General features: G+C 42.8%; 1 protein-coding gene across 1 annotated transcript in view; it reads left to right on the forward strand.

The window, feature by feature from the left end:
* The window catches only part of SCN11A (sodium voltage-gated channel alpha subunit 11), a 94,291-nt gene extending 76,163 nt beyond the window's left edge, over positions 1-18,128 (forward strand). The window contains exons 24-27 of the mRNA XM_042999271.1: positions 129-266; positions 8,185-8,289; positions 13,304-13,574; positions 16,495-18,128. Of these exons, the coding sequence (XP_042855205.1) occupies positions 129-266; positions 8,185-8,289; positions 13,304-13,574; positions 16,495-17,525 (1,545 nt within the window). The 3' untranslated portion in view covers positions 17,526-18,128. The remainder of the gene's footprint in view (positions 1-128; positions 267-8,184; positions 8,290-13,303; positions 13,575-16,494) is intronic.
* Positions 18,129-20,193: the final 2,065 nt, after the last annotated feature.

A 20,193-nucleotide genomic window follows, 5' to 3' on the forward strand; every position in this document is an offset into this window, starting at 1 on the left:
TTGGCAGAGGCTGGGGAGCTAAAGCTCCTGCCGAGAGACACTGTGGTCTTTTAGATAAGGTAGTTAAGATGGCTTCTAATTTTCTCCGGTAATTGTTTTCTTTTCTTGTTTAAAAAACTCCCTAACAGAAAGAACTACAGCCAGGGTTTGAGGAGAACCCACAAAACTACCTTTTCTTCGTGGCTTTTATCATCTTTGGCTCATTCTTTACTCTGAATCTCTTCATCGGTGTTATTATCGACAACTTCAACCAACAGCAGAAAAAGATAAGTATGGGGGTTGTTCTGATTTGGTGGTTTTACGTCTTCCCCAAAGGGCTTGGAAGGAACACAATGCTGATGTAGATTGTGGTGCAAAGCATCATCTGCATGGGAACAAAGCCACCTGGAGAAGATTCTTGGAGATATGGCTGAAAAGAGATTGAGGATAGCTGGTTTCTATTAAATCGCTGCTTTTATTCTCCACTCTACCCCCTTACACAGAGGACATTGTTGAACCCCAACAGAAAAACACGTACTAGGATTAGTATTTATGACTCTACAGTCATATTTAAGTAACCTTTCAAGTGTACCTTGTAATCCAAGATAAAAAGAAGAACTCTCCTTTTCCAGCAAACTTGTGTCCTGGCTCCCAGCACGCGAGTCTCGGCAGATTTTGTGAACTTACTTGGAAACAAGTTGGTTGGGAAAGAGGCAGGGTTTTTTTAGGGAGATTTTTTTCGTCATGCATTGTAATAAACAGATGTGTATTCTTTTTTTCTGATTCTGTAATCTATAAGGGATGTTTAGTGAATGTGGAAAATAAAAGAAGACTAAAAAAATTTAATCGCCACTAAGGTGGTCACTAGATGATAACAGTTTTAGAGTAAGCCTCGTCAGTTACTTTCTCACTAAATATGTATTCCTTGTACATGGTTGAGATGACAGAATATTTTTAATTTTGTAGCACCCCCCTTGCCCATTAGTACTGAGCCCATGTGATGAAATCATCCCTATTGTGAGAATTTTCAGGGCTGAATTGCATCTCATATTATAGATAGATAGTAATTTATCTTAATCATTCCCTTCTTTTTTGGACATTGAGGTCATTTCTAAATTTCTTGCTCTTCTGAAACAATCGTGAACATTCTTGAAATTCTCTCTGTATCTGTGATTATTTTCTCAGGATAAGTTTCTAGAATTTAAGGCATTAAACATATATTGTCAAATAACCTTTCAGAAATGCTGTGCTCGGCGCTCCTTGCAACAGGATTGCAAGATATAAAAATGCCTGTTTGCTCTGTTCTCATCATTCGTATTTTTATAATTTTTCGTTTCCAGCTTGATGGGTAAAGGTGTTATCTCATTGTTTTATATTCATTTATTTAATCATTTGTGAGCTTATATATTTTTTCAGATTGATGGTTATATTTCTCCCTTTGTCTCTTTTCCAAATGGAAATTGTCATTTTTTCTTATGTTTTTATATATTAAGTCCAATTTGTGACTTGCTTCTTATATTTCTGTAATGACATTTTTGATTTGTAGGCATTTAGTATTTTTATGGGGCCGAACTCCAATCTTGTCCTTTTTTGGCTTCTTCTCTTACATGTAGGAACTGAATCCCCAAATCCTAAAATCAGGTAACTAAATATTCACCTTTGGTTTTCTAACTGTTTTTATGGTTCTTTTCAACTTTTCTTCAACTCTTGTAATCTATCCAAAATGTAGACTGATACTGATTAGCTTTGTTACTTATTAAAAATATTTTTTTAATGTTTATTTTTGAGAGAGAGTGAGAGAGAGAGAGAGAGCAAGGGAGGGGCAGAGAGAGAGGGAGACCCAGAATCCGAAGCAGGCTCCAGGCTCCGAGCTGTCGGCACAGAGCCTGACGCGGGGCTCGAACCCACGAACCGTGCGTGAGATCATGACCTGAGCCGAAGTCAGACGTTTAACTGACTGAGCCTCCCAGGTGCCCCTGATTAGCCTTTAGTGACTTCGGGGAAAGTCACTCATTGTCCTTCTGTAAGTTTACTGCTGCTATTACTTGGAGGTGTGTGGTGTGGAGTCACCTCTGTTATATGCGGCTTGACTGCAGTCAATACTTACAATTTGGATGTCAAGGCCTTGTGATTTTAGATTTCAGCTTACATTTGAAATCACTGTTTTGATCAGGCCATGGCATTTCGTTTTATCTTTACTTTTTATTATAGAAGATTTCCAACATGCACAAGAGTCTACTAAAATGAACCTACACTACCCATCACCCAACATGTTTATTGATTTAAGAGCTTCTTTATGGGGGCGCTTGGGTGGCTCATTCGGTTAGGCGTTCGACTTCGGCTCACGTCATGATCTCACTGTTCGTGAGTTCGAGCCCTGCGTCGGGCTCTGTGCGGACAGCTCAGAGCCTGGAACCTGCTTCAGGTTCTATTTCTTTCTCTCTCTCTCTGCCCCTCCCCCTGCTCATGCTCTGTCTCTCTTTCTCACTCAAAAGTGAATAAAGCATTTTTAAAAATTAAAAAAAAAAAACATCTTTATGGCATCTCTCCCCTTATCCAATCCTGCCACCAGGTTTTTCAACAGAGCAAATGACAGCACATCATTTCATCCACCGATATTTCAAGACATATCTCTTTTTAAACATAAACACAGTCCATGATCACACCTAAAAAGTTTAACATGAAATCTTTAAACTTGTCAAGTACCCAGTCAACATTCAGATTTCTTTGAGTCTTTCATTTTCTTAAAATATTTATCTTTCATCCTTTGATCAAGTGATCTTAAAGTTTGTTTCTTTTCAAATCAGGATTAAAATCAGGTCCTCCCGTTTGACAGCTTCCTTGCCATCTGGAATGACAAGATGTTCCAGGGCTAAGTGGTATCACTCCTGTGCCAGATCAAGAATCAGCCATTTCTCTAAGGAGTTCTGTTTTTTTTTTTTTTTTTTTTTTTTTTTTTGCAGGGGGTGGGGTGGGGAGGTGGTACCCCAAGATCACAACCTGGAACGCTCATTGCCATTGCTTCTAGGATTTTTCAGTGGCCAGAGCTATTCACATTTAGAACTTCAAGGAAATGTACGTAGAAATAGGAATACTGGTCATTCAAGTTGAGAACTGTAAGGTTTTCACGTAACCTCTTCTCTGATAATAACTTGAATCTCTTCTTTCCCATGCTGAGAAAACCGATTCTCACGGGCACAGGAAATGATAGAATTAACATTTTCCATGATTACTCATTTTTGCTTTATACCCCAACACACACACAGGACAGTCTCAGAATAACAGCACTAATACATACTGTCATGATGCATATGATTACTGAAGACGCATATCTGCCAGGCATCCTGAGACAATCTGGTTAACTTCTAGGGCTGCATTTTTTTTTTTTTTACAAAAAAAATGTATTTATTTATTTTTTTTACAGTGGTACAATATACATAACATAAAATATACCACCTTAACCATTTTCCATGTACAGTTCAGGGGTATTAAGTACATTCATAATGTTGTGCAATCATCACCCCTACCCATCCCCACAACTCTTTTCATCTTGTAAAACCGAAACTATGTACCTGTTCAACCCTGCCTCCCCATTTTCCTTCCCCCTCCCCCAGCCCTTGGCAACTACCGTTCTACTTCCTTTTGCTCTGAATTTGGCTGCTCTGAGTACCTCGTGTAAGTGGAATTATATGGCATTTGTCCATTTGGGATGGACTTATTTCCCTCAGCATCGTGTCCTCAAGGTTCGTCCGCGCTGTAGCATATGTCAGAATCTCCTTTTTTAAGGCTGAAGAATATTCCCCCGCGTATATATGCCGCATTTTGCCCAGCCACTCAGCTCTTGATGGACGGTGAGGCAACCTGGGTTGCTTCCACATTTTAGCTTTCGTGACCAGAGCTGCTGTGAACATCGCGTGCAGATATCTCTGACTTGCGGTGGTGAGCATTTTTTTTTCATAGGCCTGTTGCCTATTTATAGGGCTTCTTTAGACAAATGGCTAGTCGAGTCCTTTGCCAGTTTCTGAATTGGATTGTTTTATTGTTTTATTTATTTATTTATTTATTTATTTATTTATTTATTTAGAGTAGAGTGGACACATAATATCACATTACTTTCAGGTATAGCACATAGTGATTTGCCAAGGTTATACGTTACGGTGTGCTCACCACGGTGTGACTGCCATCTGTCACTCTTCAACATTATTACAGTATCACTGCCTCTATTCCATATGCCGTGCCTTTTGTTCCCAGGACTTATTCCCTCCATAACGGGAAGCCTGTATCTCCCACTCCCCTTCCCCCCTTTTGCCCACCCCCCCCCTTCCCTCTGGCAATCATCACTTTGTTCTCTGTGTTCTAGGTCTGATTCTGCTTCCTGTTTGTTTATCCGTTTGGTTTTTAGATTCCGCGTAGGCGTGAAATCATGTGGTATTCGTCTTTCTCAGTTTGACTTATTTTACTTAGCATAATACGCTCGAGACCCACCCAGGTGGTCACAAATGGCACAAACTCCTCCTTTTTTAATGGTCGCATAATATTGCACACCTGTGTGCCACATCTTCCCTTTTTTTTAATGTCTATTTATTTTTGAGGGAGAGAGGAAGAGAGAGAGAGAGAGAGCGCCCAGCATGGGCAGAGAGGGAGAGAGGGAGACAGAGGATCCAAAGCGGGTTCTGCACTGACAGCAGAGAGCCCGATGTGGGGCTCGGATTCATGAACCGTGAGATCATGACCTGAGCCAGATTCAGATGCTTAACCGACTGAGCCACCCAGGCATCCGCCCCTGTAGTACATCTTCCTTATCCATTCGTCTATCAATAGATGCTTAGGTTTCTTCCATGTCTTGGCTATTATAAATAATGCTACAATAAACATAGAGGTGTGTGCATCTTTTTAAGTTAGCGTTTTTATTTTCCCTTGGTAAATACCCAGGAGTAGAATTATTGGATCATATGCTATTTCTATTTTTAATGTTTTGGGGAACCTCCGTACTGTTTTCCACAGTGGCTGCACCATTTTGCATTCCTACCAACGTGCATGAGGGCTCCTTTTTCTCCACATTCTTGTCAACGCTCGTTCTTTCTTATCCTTTGTATTTTAGTCATTCTGACAGGTGTGAGGTGATATCTCACTGTGATTTTGATTTGCATCAAGATCCCAACAGTGATGTTGAGCCCTTTTTCATGTGTCTGTTGGCCATCTGTATGTCCTCTTTGGAAAAGTGTCTATTCAGGTCCCCTGTCCATTTTTTAATTGGGTTGTTGAGTTGTATAAGCTCTTTATATATTTTGGATATTTACCCTTACTGGATAAATCATTTGCAAAGGTCTTCTCCCATTTAGTAGGTTGCCTTTTTGTTTTGTTGATGGTTTTCTTCACTGTGCAAAAGTTTTTATTTTGATGTACTCCTGATAATTTATCTTTGCTTTTTTTTTCTCCTTGCCTCAGGAGACATCTAGAAAAATATTGACAAAAATATTACACTCATTCATGATAAAAACTCTTAACAAAGGGGATTTAGAAGGAAATACCTCAACATATTAAAGGCCATATACGAAAAGCCCACAGCTAACATCATACTCAGTGGAGGGGAAACTGAGAGCTTTTCCTCTAAGATCAGGAAGAAGACAAAGATGTTCACTCTTGGCACTTTTATTCAACATAATACTGGAAGTTCCAGCCATGGCAGTGAGACAAGAGAAAAGGAATGAGTCATCCATATTGTTAAAGAAGTTAAATTGCCACTATTTGTAGATGACATGAAATGATACAAACAAAATCCTAAAGACTCTACCAAAAAACTACCAGAAGTAATAGATAAGTTCAGTAATTGTGCAGGACACAAAATTAATACCCACCAATTGGTAGCATTTTAATACACTAATAATGAAGTAACAGAAAGAGAAACTAAGGAAACAACTCCATTTACAATTACACTTAAAAGAATAAAATGCCTAGGAATAAATTTAATCACAGAGGTGAAAGACCTATACTCTGAAACCTACAAACATTGATGAAAGAAATCGAAGATGATACAAATGGAAAGATATTCCATGCTCATGGACTGGAAGAATTAATATTGTTAAAATGTCCATACTACCCAAAGCAATCTATGGATTCAATGCAATCCCCATCAAAATACCAACAGCATTTTTCACAGAACAAGAACAAATAACACGAAACCTTGTGTGGAACCACAAAAGACCCTGAAGAGTCAAAGCAATCTTGAGAAAGAAGAACAAAGCTGGAAGTATTGCAATTTCAGATTTTAAAATATGCTACAAAGCTGTAGTAATCAAAGCAGCATGGCACTGGGGCACAAATAGACACACAGACCAATGGAACAGGATGGAGAGCCCAGAAATAAATACATGCTTATCTGGTGAATTAATCTGTGACAAAGGAGGCAAGAATATACAATGGGTGAAAAACAGTCTCTTCAATAAGTGGCGTTGGGAAAACAGGACAGCTACGCGTAAAAGAATGAAACTGAACCACTTTCTAACACCATACCCCAAAATAAACTCAAAATGGATCAAAAACCTAAATGTGAGACTTAAAACTATAAAATTCTAGAAGAGAACACGGATAGTAATTTCTCTGACATTGGCTGTTTGGTTTTTTTGTTTTTAAGTTTTAGGAGTTTTCCATATATTCTGATTAATCCCTTATCAGATACATGATTTCTGATATATAAGGGGCACCTGGCTGGCTGAGTCAGTGAAGCATGCGACTCTTGGTCTCGGGTTTGAGTTTGAGCCCCATGTTGGGTATAAATATTACTTAAAAATAAAATCATAGAAAAATATGTATATGATATATACATACATAAAATATATATATATTTCCCCCCATTCTGTGAGTTGCCTTTTGGCTCCACTGATAATGTCTTTTAATGTACAAAATTTAAAAATTTTCATGAAGTCCAATTTGTCTCTTTTTAATTTTGTTCTCTGTGCCTTTCACATCACATGCAAGAAATCATTGCCAAATCTAACGTTGTGAAGTTTTTGTCCTATGTTTTCTTCTAAGAGTTTTGTTGTTTTAGATCTTACCTTTATGTCTTTGATCTTTTTTGAGCTATTTTTTTGTGTGTGTGTGGTGTTAAGTAAGGATTTACCTTTATTCTTAGTGCTGGGAAAATTGGGGATAACCAGTTTCCCCAGCACCATTGTTGAAAACACTGCCATAAGGCTGTATATTTTTGGTCCACACTGGTAGTGGTGAAAATTCAAATCCCACACTGTCATCAAGGCAGGCCTGGATTCACAAATTATCAGGGAAGACTGGATTTTTACCCAGAGTCCGAACTAAGTTTCCTACTTATCTTCCTCCACCAACAGACAGATTCTGATTTCTTCTTCACCCTTTCATTGGTAGCACTTGGGGAGTCCCAGATTCATGGAGGCATCTTGGCATAAGCCCACTGCCTTTTTTCCCTCATGACTCCCTTATACTTATTAAGTCCCAAGATTCTAGTTTTTACAGAGATTAGCAAATGCTCTTGGCCCACAATGGCTTCAAGCTAGTTTCCTACTCTCTGTCTTTTTTGATCACTATTGATTTTCAGACCCTGGAGATTTTCCTGTCTTTTGTGCCAGTTTAGCTGTACGTTTCAAAAGAATTTGTTCTGATTTACCCAGCATTTCTAGATATTTTACTCCCTCCCAAATTTTCCAGAAGCAGAAATTCTTGTTCATATTTCTATTCTTTCTTGCTCAAGAGTGACATTTAAAGCTCTCTAGTTGTTATTGTTTTCTGAGAATTGGTCGGAACAAATCTTATGAAATCCTATTAATGGATGCATTTATACACTTATTCGGGAGAATTTTAATTGCCACTTCGTGAGAGTTTTTGTTTAAATGTTTGTTACTAGATTTTTGTTGCCCTGTGTTTGATTTATGAAACCTGAAATATATTCAGTTCTTGTAAAGATTCCATGGCTGTTTGCAAAGAGTAAGTAATCTTTGTTCACATTCTAAAAAGTAAAATATAGCTGATAAAAGTAACATTATTTCCTCGTTCCTTAATTTAAACCCTGTTACCTTTCAGCCTTCCCCTAGAGTCCCGCCTCTTTTGCTTCCCACTGGAATTTTAGGATGGAATGTAGTAGAACTTTGAAACTGTTTCTGAAAATTTAGAACTTGTTTCCAAAAAAAAAAAAAATACTGTTAATGATAATTAGCTCTCATCTTCTCCATATACTTAGGTGGTGAAGATATTTTTATGACAGAAGAACAGAAGAAATACTATAATGCAATGAAAAAATTAGGATCCAAAAAACCTCAAAAGCCCATTCCGAGGCCTCTGGTGAGAGCAATTGATTTGTTCTAAACACATAGATCTATTAAGCAGTCTTGAGCTCAGATGTCTACTGTGCCATTCTCCTTTATTTTCTAAGTTTACACACATTATCTAAGAACTCCATAAAAACCCAGATACACTAGTGTCTTTAAGGAAATGAGACATTCAAATTCAATAGTAAGAACTTGGGCAAAAAACCTTTCATTTGCTTTTTGGTAAGCGCACAATAGGTGTTTAGTATATGCTCATTGCAATGATGTGAACTTAACAGTTTAAATCTTTTTTTCTTTTTTAATTTTAAATTCCAGTGTAGTTAACGCACAGTGTTATATTAGTTTCAGGTGTAGAGTATAGTGATTCAACACTTCCGTACATCACTTGGTGATGATCGCGACAAGTGCACTCCCCCCCTTTTTTTTTTGTACGTTTATTTCTTGAGAGAGAGAGAGAGAGAGAGAGAGAGAGAACACAAGTGGGGGAGGGGCAGAGAGAGAGAGGGGGAGAGAGAGAATCCCAAGCAGGCTCCACACTATCATTGCAGAACCCAACGCGGGGCTCAAACTCACGAACCGTGAGACGGTGACCTGAGCCGAAATCAAGAGGTGGACACTTAACTGACTGAGCCACCCAGGTGCCCCACAACAAGTGCACTCCTTAATCTTCATCACTTATATTTCACCCCTCCCCCTACACAGCTCCCCCTGGTAATCCTCAGTGTGTTCTCTGCAGTTAAGAGTCTGTTTCTTGGTTTGTCTCTCTCTCTCTCTCTCTCTCTCTCTCTTTCTTTTTCCTCTCTTTGCTCGTTGGTTTTGTTTCTTAAATTCCCCACGCAAGTGTGATCCTGTGGTGTTTGTCTTTCTCTGACTGACTTATTTCACTTGGCCCTAGCTCCCTCCATGTTGTTGCAAGTAGCAAAATTTCATTCTTTTTATGGCTGAGTGATATTCCATTGTGTATATCCATCTTTGCCCCTTCATTAGTTGATGGGCACTTGGGACTGTTCCCATAATTTGGCTATTGTAGATAGGCTGTTATAAATATCAGGGTGGATGTATCCCCCCAAATTAGTATTTTTATGTTCTTTGGGCAAATATCTAGGAGTGCGATTGTGGGACCTTAAGGTAGTTCTGCTTTTAAGTGTTTGAGGAACTCCATAGTGTTTTCCACAATGGCTGCCCCGGTTTGCATTCACACCAACAGGGCAAGAGGGTTCCTTTTTCCCCACGTCCTTACCAACACCTGTTGTTTCTTACGTTGTTAATTCCGCCCACCGTGACAAGTGTGAGGTGATTTCTCCCTGTAGTTTTGACTAAATCTTGACCAGTTTAAAATGTATTTATACTATCCTTGACCGGTCTTTTCTGGTGTGAAGTCTAGGCCATGCCTACCGGCTTCCGCCTCACCAGCATTTACCACGAAGTTTCTGTGTCGGGAGTTGACACACTTTTTTCCGCAAAGGGTCAGATAGTAAATATTTCAGGCTTTGCGGGCCGTGTGGTCTCCACTCTGGCATTAGCACAAAGGCAGCCGTAGACAGTATTGAACTAATGGTCATAAAGCATGGCTGTGTTCTAGGGCAACTTGATTTATAGACACTGAAACTTGGATTTCTTTAATTTTCACATGCTGACATTTTATTTTTCTCGTGAGTTTTCCCCCAAACATTAAAAAAAATGTGACACCCATTCTGAGCTCCCGGGCGACACAAAAGCCAACTGCGGGCCAGATCTGACCCCTGCTCTCTGTGAATCGTGCTTTCTCAGGTAGTCTGGGGCTGTCTCAGGCTTGCAGCTTGATTGAGGCTCTGGAATTGGGGCACACCAGATTAAAAAGGGATGGCTAGCCATAGTTAGCAGCTCTGACAAGTGAGTTTCAAGGTAGGGAGGGGGCTGAAAAGTTCAGGAAGGCAATATGGAAGAGGGGCTTGATATCTGCAGCATGTAGAGGACATAGAGACTTTCACTCGAACACGAGACCCCAAATTATCAAAGGTATGTTTCGTTTACTGCTATTCCCGTGACGCAGAATAGAGCGTGGCACAGCGTGTATTGTCCGTAACCATTGGCTGAGTGAGAGGTTATGTTCGAGGGTCCACACAGAGTCCACCCCACTAGGATTAAATATTTGCGTTGCGCTAAAAATACCTGTGAGTGTTCGGGCAAAGGGTTTAGAATTTATACCAGGAAGAATTTTTCACCGGGAGGTTAATGATATAACTATATTTGAGGAGGTTGTCATTTGACCTCGAGCCAACAAAAAAGACAGAGAGAATTTTTATTCGCCCGTGGGTGTTGTGCAACCGCTGATTCGGGACTGGTTGGTCCTAGGTTTGAAATTAACTGGAAGACTCAAGAGACACAATATGTTCCCACGTATTTACCCGTCGACCTCGTAAAGGGTACGAAGCAAGCAAGGCAGCACACAGCCAGACAGATGTTGCAAGGGCACAGATGCAGCTTCTAGGCCTTTCTGCTGCCCTGGGCATGCTAGGCTGCAAGCGCTGAGCTTCCGGTGGGCACGAGCTACTTTACCCCAGGGAAGCTGCCACCTCCGTGCTTGAACCATGTCTTATGGCGTTTGTGTCCCATGGATTGTCTGCGGGTAGGTGTCACCCCGTAACCCCCTGTGTAGCTGCAGCTTACCAGTCATAGCTTCACACCGAGCGATTCCAACAACCGAGTATCATTTCCCCAGTTAACGCATCACGTTTACGTTAACTTCTATGTTCCAGACAGCAGTCTTGCAAGAGGTAAATACATACTCCCCGATGTCCCTGAATTTAAGACTTTACATCAGCTGTTAGCACTTAACTTGCAACTTGACCTCCCTACTGACATTAAAAAAAATTTTTTTTAATGCTTATTTATTTTTGAGAGCGAGAGAGACAGACAGAGCACAAGTGGGGGAGGGGCAGAGAGCGGGGGAGACACAGAATCCGAAGCAGGCTCCAGGCTCCGAGCTGTCAGCACAGAGCCCGACGTGGGGCTCGAACCCACAAACTGTGAAATCATGACCCGTGCTGAAGTCTGGCCCTCAACCGACTGAGCCACCCAGGCGCCCCTCCTACTGACTTTTTTTAATCTCTAAAATCTAAATATTATCTTTGGAACAGATGAATAACAATTGCATGGGGGGAAAATCTAACTGTTTTTACCTGAGCAGTGATGCATTTTCTTTTTAACAGTAGAGGAAGGGATCTGGAGTCATTTCTGATTCTTCCTGAACCATCCACACAGTGGCGGGGGGCGGGGGTAGGGGGGCTCCATTACCGGTTTAAAAATGATACCGAGGTGCAGGATTCACTGTACATTCTAATGCTTTTTTGTACATGCAAATGCTTTTTTATATCTGCCAACTTAGCTACCTTGTATTCTTGATCTCCTCTGTTTGTCAGAGTTGAACTCTTAGGCCTAGGCTTACCCTCCCTCACTCTTAATTCTTGCCACTCACTGGGCTTCCCCGGACAGCGCCCTTAAAAGTACCTTTTCTCCAGTTCCTTTCTGACTTCCCAGATGCATTCTCCCATAGCAAATGCAATTGACTTTCAAGTTTCTCCTCCAGACTCCTTTAATGATTCGGGGACAAAATTTGGAAGACACCAACTTACGTGTAGTATCCCTCCAGTGCTGTCCCTAACCCCTCTTCTCGTTGCTCTCGCCCTTCCTGACTGATACCGTTCACTCTCATGGTTTTAAGTCATGTCGGCACTGGTGCCCTTGAACTCCACATCTGCGTTCCAGCTCTGCACCTGAGCTCCGTACCCATACCGTTACCTGCCCAGGGCCCTCGGATGCCTCACTGGTGCCTCAAACTCAGTGTTTTCAGGACAGATCTTATCATCTCCCTCCGAAATTCCGCATTGTCTGCTCTGTGGCTGGCCCGGTTCCACCAGCCTGAGATGATAGCCTCAGCTTATCATTTTCCCGCAGCCACCGCCATGAAAACTCTCCTTCTGCATTTACTTCCCTCTTAGCTCTTCGACCTAAATGCTTATATCTCTCTCCACTATTACCACCACAAGCCACCATCATCTTTTGCCTGATTACCGTAACGGATGCTAGCGTTCTAACGATGATTCTTAGGGGTTTAGGAGTTTTCCAAGTAGACTGGCGTGTGTATATTTTGATTGGATGATAATATAAAATACCTTAACATATACATATATTATAAAACAATCAATTTATAGTCAAGCATAATTAGTGTCTGAGTTTGTGTTTAAGAATAGCTTTCCACTAAGAGCAAAGTAGTGCTTCACAGCCGTTAGATTACGGAAAATATAGTGGAATAGTTGAGTCATATCGCTGCGTGTGGTGGGTTAGGTGTGCAAACTTGAGCTAGATAGAACCTGTACCAGAGCAACTGTGCATCGGATGGCCATCTGTGTACCAGTCAACTGTGCAAGTTCACCATCAGTAATAAAATGAAATCATTTTTCCATTTCTGTTTTTAGTAATCATTGCCTCACAATACCATTTACGTAGCCTTATTTTCAAGTGAGCCACATGTGGAAAATTGGCATTCAAGAACTGCTCGCATACAGGGTTTGGGTTAAGTACAAGGTCTGACTATTCTGAATTAATGAACGGAGCCTTGGGGATGTGAATTCCATTTTGTCCAGCATACTTATGTGAGCAGGTGTTATTGAAGTCAAAGTAAAGAAACAGATGAGGTATAGAGACCAAAGGTCATCTTTTTGTCATTAAATCCAACATGAGCTGTTCTATTTCAGCAAAACATCATCCATCATATCAAAGTTATGCTGTTACTAAGAATTTTTAATTTTTTGTGTTTTAAAATGGAATTAAAGCTGTAAGCCTACAGCTTAAAAGCAGTCATGTAATTAAATTTAAATGAACATGTATATGCAAGAATTTCTTGTTTAAAAAGGGTGTTCATTTTTCAAGAAACTGCTTTAATTGTAAGGGAGGACAAATTCTGTCGTGTGTGTCTTCCTTATGTACGTGACTTCGTTCTTACAATGCAAAATGATCTAAGATTTATTTTCTTTTCCCCCTCTCAGAATAAATGCCAGGGTCTCGCGTTCGACCTGGTCACAAACCAGGTCTTTGACGTCATCATCATCATCCTCATTTTCCTCAACATGGTTATCATGATGGCTGAATCAAATAACCATCCCGAAGATACAAAAGCCATCCTTGAGGATCTCAACCTGGCCTTTGTGGTCATCTTTACAATTGAGTGTCTCATCAAAATCTTTGCTTTGAGGCAATACTACTTCACCAATGGCTGGAACTTATTCGACTGTGTGATCGTGGTTCTCTCTATTGTTAGTAAGTAAAATCAGAAGCCAGAGGGGCCTTCATCTGAGAGCTAGAAGTAAATCTTATCATTTGGTAGCGTGTCCAGACTATCCGCAACGCAACAAATTAGGCTTAACGTGGATTCTGAAAAAATAGGTGTAGTGATGCCATTCTCTCCTGGGAAGTTGCTAGGAGATACGGAGCAATTTTCATTCTCTTGACTGTTTACATGAGTGAAATAGAGAGTCCAATAAATGTGCGGATCCATTTATTCAGTGGAGAGAGACAAAGTTAAGATGACCTTAAAGTGTCTGTGGGGGTACCTGGTACAGTCACATAGTTGAGCCAAAGCTCTACCTTTCCTGTGCAACTATAAGCTCTCGTCAGCATCTTTTAGTTCGAAGGATTTGGCACTTAGTTCCCACGTTTTCCTTAGTTCAAAATCCATGTGGATATCAGATCACAATTACTGTATCCCTGGGACATTCCTAGGCCCTCTCTCACCTCCTATACAGGGCCTCCATGGCTTCCAAATTGGGCTTCCAAGAGTGTGTCCTAAAGATAAACAGAGCTTTCTCTTTATTCTGAATCCCACGTTAACCTAAACCACAGCATGAACGATGCTTGTCTCTACTGCTTGGACCCCATTCACCAACCAGCCTTACTCTATAATCAGTATATTTTTCTTAACATAAGCAGGATTACCTATAAGATTTATGGAAGAAGAATACAGAAAAAAAAGAGCTGTTGCTGTATACCTTTTATAACACACATACATACACACACACATCAACTTTGAAATTAAATTCTTCATGGCTAAACCGTGAGAGTTAACACTCTGGGTTTTTGCAGTTTGCTTTTAACTAAACCGATAATTTGACTCTTTATAATTGTGTGCAACCACCCAGAGGCCATTCTCGTAGTTCAAAAAGCAATGAAGATAATGAAAACTGATTTCACAAGTGGGAGCTTTTGTGCTCCTTCAGAAAGGATGCGTTAAACAGATATGCGAGATCAAAATATTTTGGTTCCTATCACTACGGCAGCAATGCCGATGTTTCCAAGAACGAGAAAACGGTACAGATGATAGTCTGTTCTGGCTTCTAAGCCATGAAACTTATGTAGATAAAGTTTAGCAATAGATCCTTCCACACGCCTACAGTGAAATGGATCGCTTATCTTCGTCAATCAATTCCAATCCCAAGTCCCGGTGAAACTGACAGCAACAGCAAACCCAGAAAACTGTGGTAAGGATGGGTCTGGCACAGCCCTCGGAGAACTTGAAGAGCCCGTCCTCCAATATGTAGAGAGCAGCTCATTTATCCCACCCCTTACTGAGCTCCTTCCAGGCAGTGCCAGCCATTGTGTAGTTTGTGGGAATATCTCTTACTTCTGTCCTTGGAACAACCGCTAGGCAATTTGAACAGACCCCAGCAGAGCACTGTATCGCATTTTGCTCCAGTGGATGAGAAAATGCATGCGCTGAGCCAAATCCCACTCGCCGATGTGGGCAGCATTTTATCTGCCTTTGCCAGTAGATAGATATCCCACCCAACACTAAGCTTCTATGCTTTCTCAAGCTCTTTCCTAAGCTTTTAGATAAATACAAAATGAGTGTGAGGCAAAGTGAATCTCTCTAGGAGTTAACGAGGCAGGTGACGTATTGAGACTCACCTTAAAGAGTCAGAAACCGAGAAATGAGCTGCACACCAAATCTCATGGTACACGGAATTGAGCTCAGATAAAGGACGGATTACTGTTGGCTCGATTAGTCAGAGAAATATTCGTGGAGGAGGTGGCCTTAAAGGGTGGACCTCCTCCAGTTGTTGCTAAATTGGAACTTAATAAATTCCACATCTACCAGCGTTGGCTGCAAAATTAACATGTGAATTTAACTTCATTGGCACAACAGGGCAGTTGGTGAAGTAGATTATCCACCACTTCTCTTTAGTCATTAGGCGATAGCAGACAATTCGGGCTGCCCACCACCCCTAATGACCTCAGAGGACCCCCCAGAGCAAGACCAAGGCCATATCTACACAGGGTAAGCAGGTCCCAGCCGCTCTATAATATTTAGGCCAAAATGTGAGCTGTTTCAAATCCTGTATCATTTCCTTGCAGAGCAGGCGATGAGAGAACAGGATGACATTTTAGGGCAAATATTCAGCTGTTTGCGGAAACCTCTGCTCGAGATGCTCTTTTGGGGGGTGTCTACAGCAATACGGAAAGTATCTCCAGTCCCTCAAGCTTTTTGAGCAGACCCCAGGAGTCCTTCCTTGGGATGAGCATATTGACAAAGATGAGACGCCCATGGCAGCTTCCGCCCAGATTTGAGCCTCCCAACACCTTCTCCCTCCAGCCCTGTCATCACCTGTAGCAGGCTGTGCTCACATTCCCCTACACAAATAGGAACTGGCCTTTTTAAGGAGTTTTGGGGTTAGGGTTTCCACAGTTTCTGATGACAGCTCAGGTTCAAGCCAACCTTCAGTAACAGACATTTCTCCCTGCTCTCTAATCTGAAGGACTCCATCCTTAGTTTATCTGTTTTCCATCTGTTTTCCACTTCCATTTCCAACAAATATGGAAAACTATTTATCCCGTGAATGACTTTCAATACCCGGCACAGAAAATGTACTTCGAGTGTATGAGATAACTCACAAAATAGCCTTTTATAAACTGCATTCTCTTTCCATTCCTTGGGTGCCTTCAATATTTTAGATCATCTCCTATTGCATCCAAAGTCCCATCTTAAAGTTGTACGGTGCTTGGAAACTATTTTCCAAGTTAAGGCACAGGTAGATATTGCCCTGATATTGGTAAGTGTGCGGTGCGTAAATTGCAAAGTACCGAGAAAAGTCGGTCACGCTAAGATTCCAAGGCAGGAGCGACAAGCTGGATCTGAAAGCAGTGTGCCTGCTGGAAATTAATCGACCTATCTCCTTCTCCTAAGGTGCCATGGTTTCTGCCTTGGAGAACCAGCAGCACATTCCCTTCCCTCCAACGCTCTTCAGAGTTGTGCGCTTGGCTCGGATTGGTCGGATCCTGAGACTTGTTCGGGCAGCACGAGGAATTAGAACCCTCCTTTTTGCTCTGATGATGTCCCTTCCCTCTCTATTCAACATCGGTCTTCTGCTTTTTCTGGTTATGTTTATCTATGCCATTTTTGGTATGAACTGCTTTTGCAAAGTGAAGGAAGGGTTTGGAATTGATGACATATTCAACTTCAAGACTTTTGTTGGCAGCATACTCTGTCTCTTCCAGATCACCACCTCGGCAGGCTGGGATGCCCTCCTCAGGCCCATGCTGCAATCAAACGATTCATGCAACCCCAACTTAGACAGCCGTCACCTCCCTGCCATAGCCATAGCCTACTTTGTTAGTTACATCATCATTTCCTTCCTCATTGTTGTCAACATGTACATTGCTGTGATCTTAGAGAACTTCAATACTGCCACTGAAGAAAGCGAGGACCCTTTGGGTGAAGATGACTTTGAAATATTCTATGAAGTCTGGGAAAAGTTTGACCCAGAAGCAACACAGTTTATCAAGTATCCTGCCCTTTCTGACTTTGCCGATGCCCTTCCTGAGCCTTTACGGGTGGCAAAGCCAAACAGATTTCAGTTCCTAATGATGGACTTGCCCATGGTGAGTGGAGATCGCCTCCACTGCCTGGATATTCTCTTCGCGTTCACCACCAGGGTACTTGGTGACTCCAGCGGCCTGGACAGTATGAAAGCAATGATGGAGGAGAAGTTCATGGAGGCCAACCCTTCCAAGAAGTTGTATGAACCCATAGTCACCACCACCAAGAGGAAGGAAGAGGAAAGATGTGCTGCTGTTATCCAAAAGGCCTTTCGAAAATACAAGCTGAAGATGTCCATGTGTGCCTTAGAAGACGGGCCTCGTTCACCACTCCAGACACTCTGCAATGGAGACCTCTCCAGCTCCGGGGTGGCCGAGGGCAAGGTCCACTACGACTGAGCCCCTACCTCCACCCTTACCTCACAGCCTCACCACCTTGCCTCCGGCCTCTCAGCTCCAGGGGTCCACAGCTCGGTGTGTGAACGAGCAACTGGCTCCCCAAAATAGCCATCCCATTTCTTTTTCTGCCTAAAAGAAGTGATACGTCAATGTTTATTTCAAACGGTTCTTACAGAGATAGACGATAAGGCTGCCTGACTATGAACCACTGGCAGTATCTTAGCCAGGAAGACACTAGAAGGGCTGTAGAGGACACACCAATGTTAGGATTGAAACACAGTTCAAATCATGGAGAAACAAAAGAATAAACAAAACAAAAACCGCATTAAAACTGTAGATGGTGTTTTTCCATATTGTTTCTAAGCACATTGTTCAATACCTTCGTTCCGTGTTTTCCCCAATGCAAGTATGTGGCTTATCCCATATAACTCCTTTGCATGCTGAGTAAAAATTCAAAGCCTGCCAATAAATAAATAACCTATTGCCGATATTTTTTTTTTTACCAGCCATTAGTATTTTGGTTTTGTTTTGAACCTAAGGCACGATCTTGACTTCTCAGTTCCCACCCTATCTTTCACCAGCTGCAATCTCCGTTATATACATTTCGAAAAAATAAATAAACAAATGAGACTTTTAGTTGGCCTTTCATTCAGATGGCACACTGAAAAAACATCTTGTTTGGCCGTTGTCTAAGGAGTCATTTAAAAGTGGTGCTTTGCTTCGAATTTCGATGGAAGCCAGTCATCTGCTGATAAATGTATAGCAACTGGCTCTTCCGGAAAAAAAAAAAAGGGCCACGATTTGTAACATGTACTGATTTCTGCGGTGAACTCTCCCATCAGGCCTGATTTCAGGCTACCGACATGATATTACTGAATGTGGAGCGGGGAAGAGATGCCCGAGCAGTTCTCACGAGCTGGCCCCAGCACACCACTGGCTGGAACCAGTAAGAAAGCCTCCCTTAATGGGGCGCCTGGGGGGTTTAGTCGGTTGGGCGTCCGACTTCGGCTCAGGTCATGATCTCATGGTTTGTGAGTTCGAGCCCCGCGTCAGGCTCTCTGCTGACAGCTCAGAGTCTGGAACCTGCTTCGGATTCTGTGTCTCCATCTCGCTGTGCCCCTCCCCAGCTTGCACTCTGTCTCTCTCTCTCAAAAGTAAATAAACATTAGGGGGGAAAAAAAAGAAAGCCTCACTTAAAATATCTGCAGTGGCCACCTTGGGCAGGGAGAGCACCTTCTTAGTCACACACGGACCCCTGGGTCGGGAGCCGTAGTGGGTGAGCTGATGAGCCCTACATTCAGTTCTGGCTGAATGTCTGCGTGAAATGCAGTCCAGAGAACCAACCAGGCCTCTCAAAAGGCCCAGGACCTCCCTAAAAACTGGAGGTGTCTACAGACCAAGACAGGCTTGGCAAGAGGCTACCCTGGGGGCGGAGAACCTACCTCGTGACAGTGGAGGCGTGGAGGAAAACCCTGTGCAAGCCGGGGCTGCAGGCAGGCTGGAGGGGCTGGTGCCTGCCAGCGGCCCCGGGTCTCAGGTCTGAGCCTCTGACCTGCTGCTCCTTGTCGCGGGGAGGGCACAGGCTCTGCTTCGCTTTAGCCACAGACTGAGCCACGCTTCCTTCACTAGATGGCAGCAAATGCCCGACGTGCTCTTTTCCGAGCGCTGCCCGGCATCTGTGTGTGAGCCTGGCACTGGGAGACCCAAAGGGCTAAGGGAGGAAAGCCAAGGCGGGAGAATTATCCAAATCCTGGGCGGGTGCTAGAAGTCTCTCTCCTCTGAGAAAGCTAGCACCGTGCGGGGCTCCGGGATACCCCCAGGACACAGAGACGATACTCTGTCCTCCCGGGGCTAAGCTGCATGTCCAGGGCAAACAGCCCTCCAGGCACAAGAAGCCAGGCATCTTGTCTTCTGAGTTGTATTTCCAGGCAAATCAGCCCCTGCTGAATTCAATCGACAGCCACGTCCCTGAGGGCCAGTGCAGGACCACCCTGGGTAAACTGCTCACAGCCAATAGCCATTAACGTCACGAGCACATACGCTGGTGGGGCAGGGAGTCAGACAAGGACTCATGGGATAATAATACAATGCAACGTAACAGGTGCAGTAAACCAGGGACATCCCTCTGTTCTCGAGAGTGTGTAGTAGGCAAGCTCCCGGGAAGGCTTCACAAGAGAAAGTGGGGTACCCGAGGCGACACTGATAGATGTGCAGGATTGTGGCAAGGGAAGCTGGCTCGGGAGGGTGTTGAAGTGGAGACGGCAGAGGTGGCGCCGTGGAGGGGAAGGAGAAAGGTGTAGAAGGTATAAGGAAGTACCAGCCATCCAACTGACCCATTGGGACGTAAGAGCACCTTGGTGGAGCAGCCCCAACAGGATCTTGGAAATGGGCTGTTCTCTGAAGAGCCTTAAATGCCAGGGCGAGGAGTTATAACATATTTAGGTAATAGGGAGGCACTGAAGGTGTTTGAAACGGGGAGAAAAACTAATCAGAGGATGCAGGGTGGAATACAGTGGAAAGAGAGCAGAATACTGGTCTTGGAGGGGAAGAGGCGCTGAGGAGGGAGGCAGGGGCAATGCAGTGTGACCCTAGGATGCTTGTGCCCACTGACCGGCCGTGGTGGAGGGATCCAGGGGGAACCTTAGGATTTGGGGGTCAAGGTGACAGG

The sequence above is a fragment of the Panthera tigris genome, chromosome C2 (genome assembly GCF_018350195.1).
Source record: "Panthera tigris isolate Pti1 chromosome C2, P.tigris_Pti1_mat1.1, whole genome shotgun sequence".
NCBI lineage: Eukaryota > Metazoa > Chordata > Mammalia > Carnivora > Felidae > Panthera > Panthera tigris.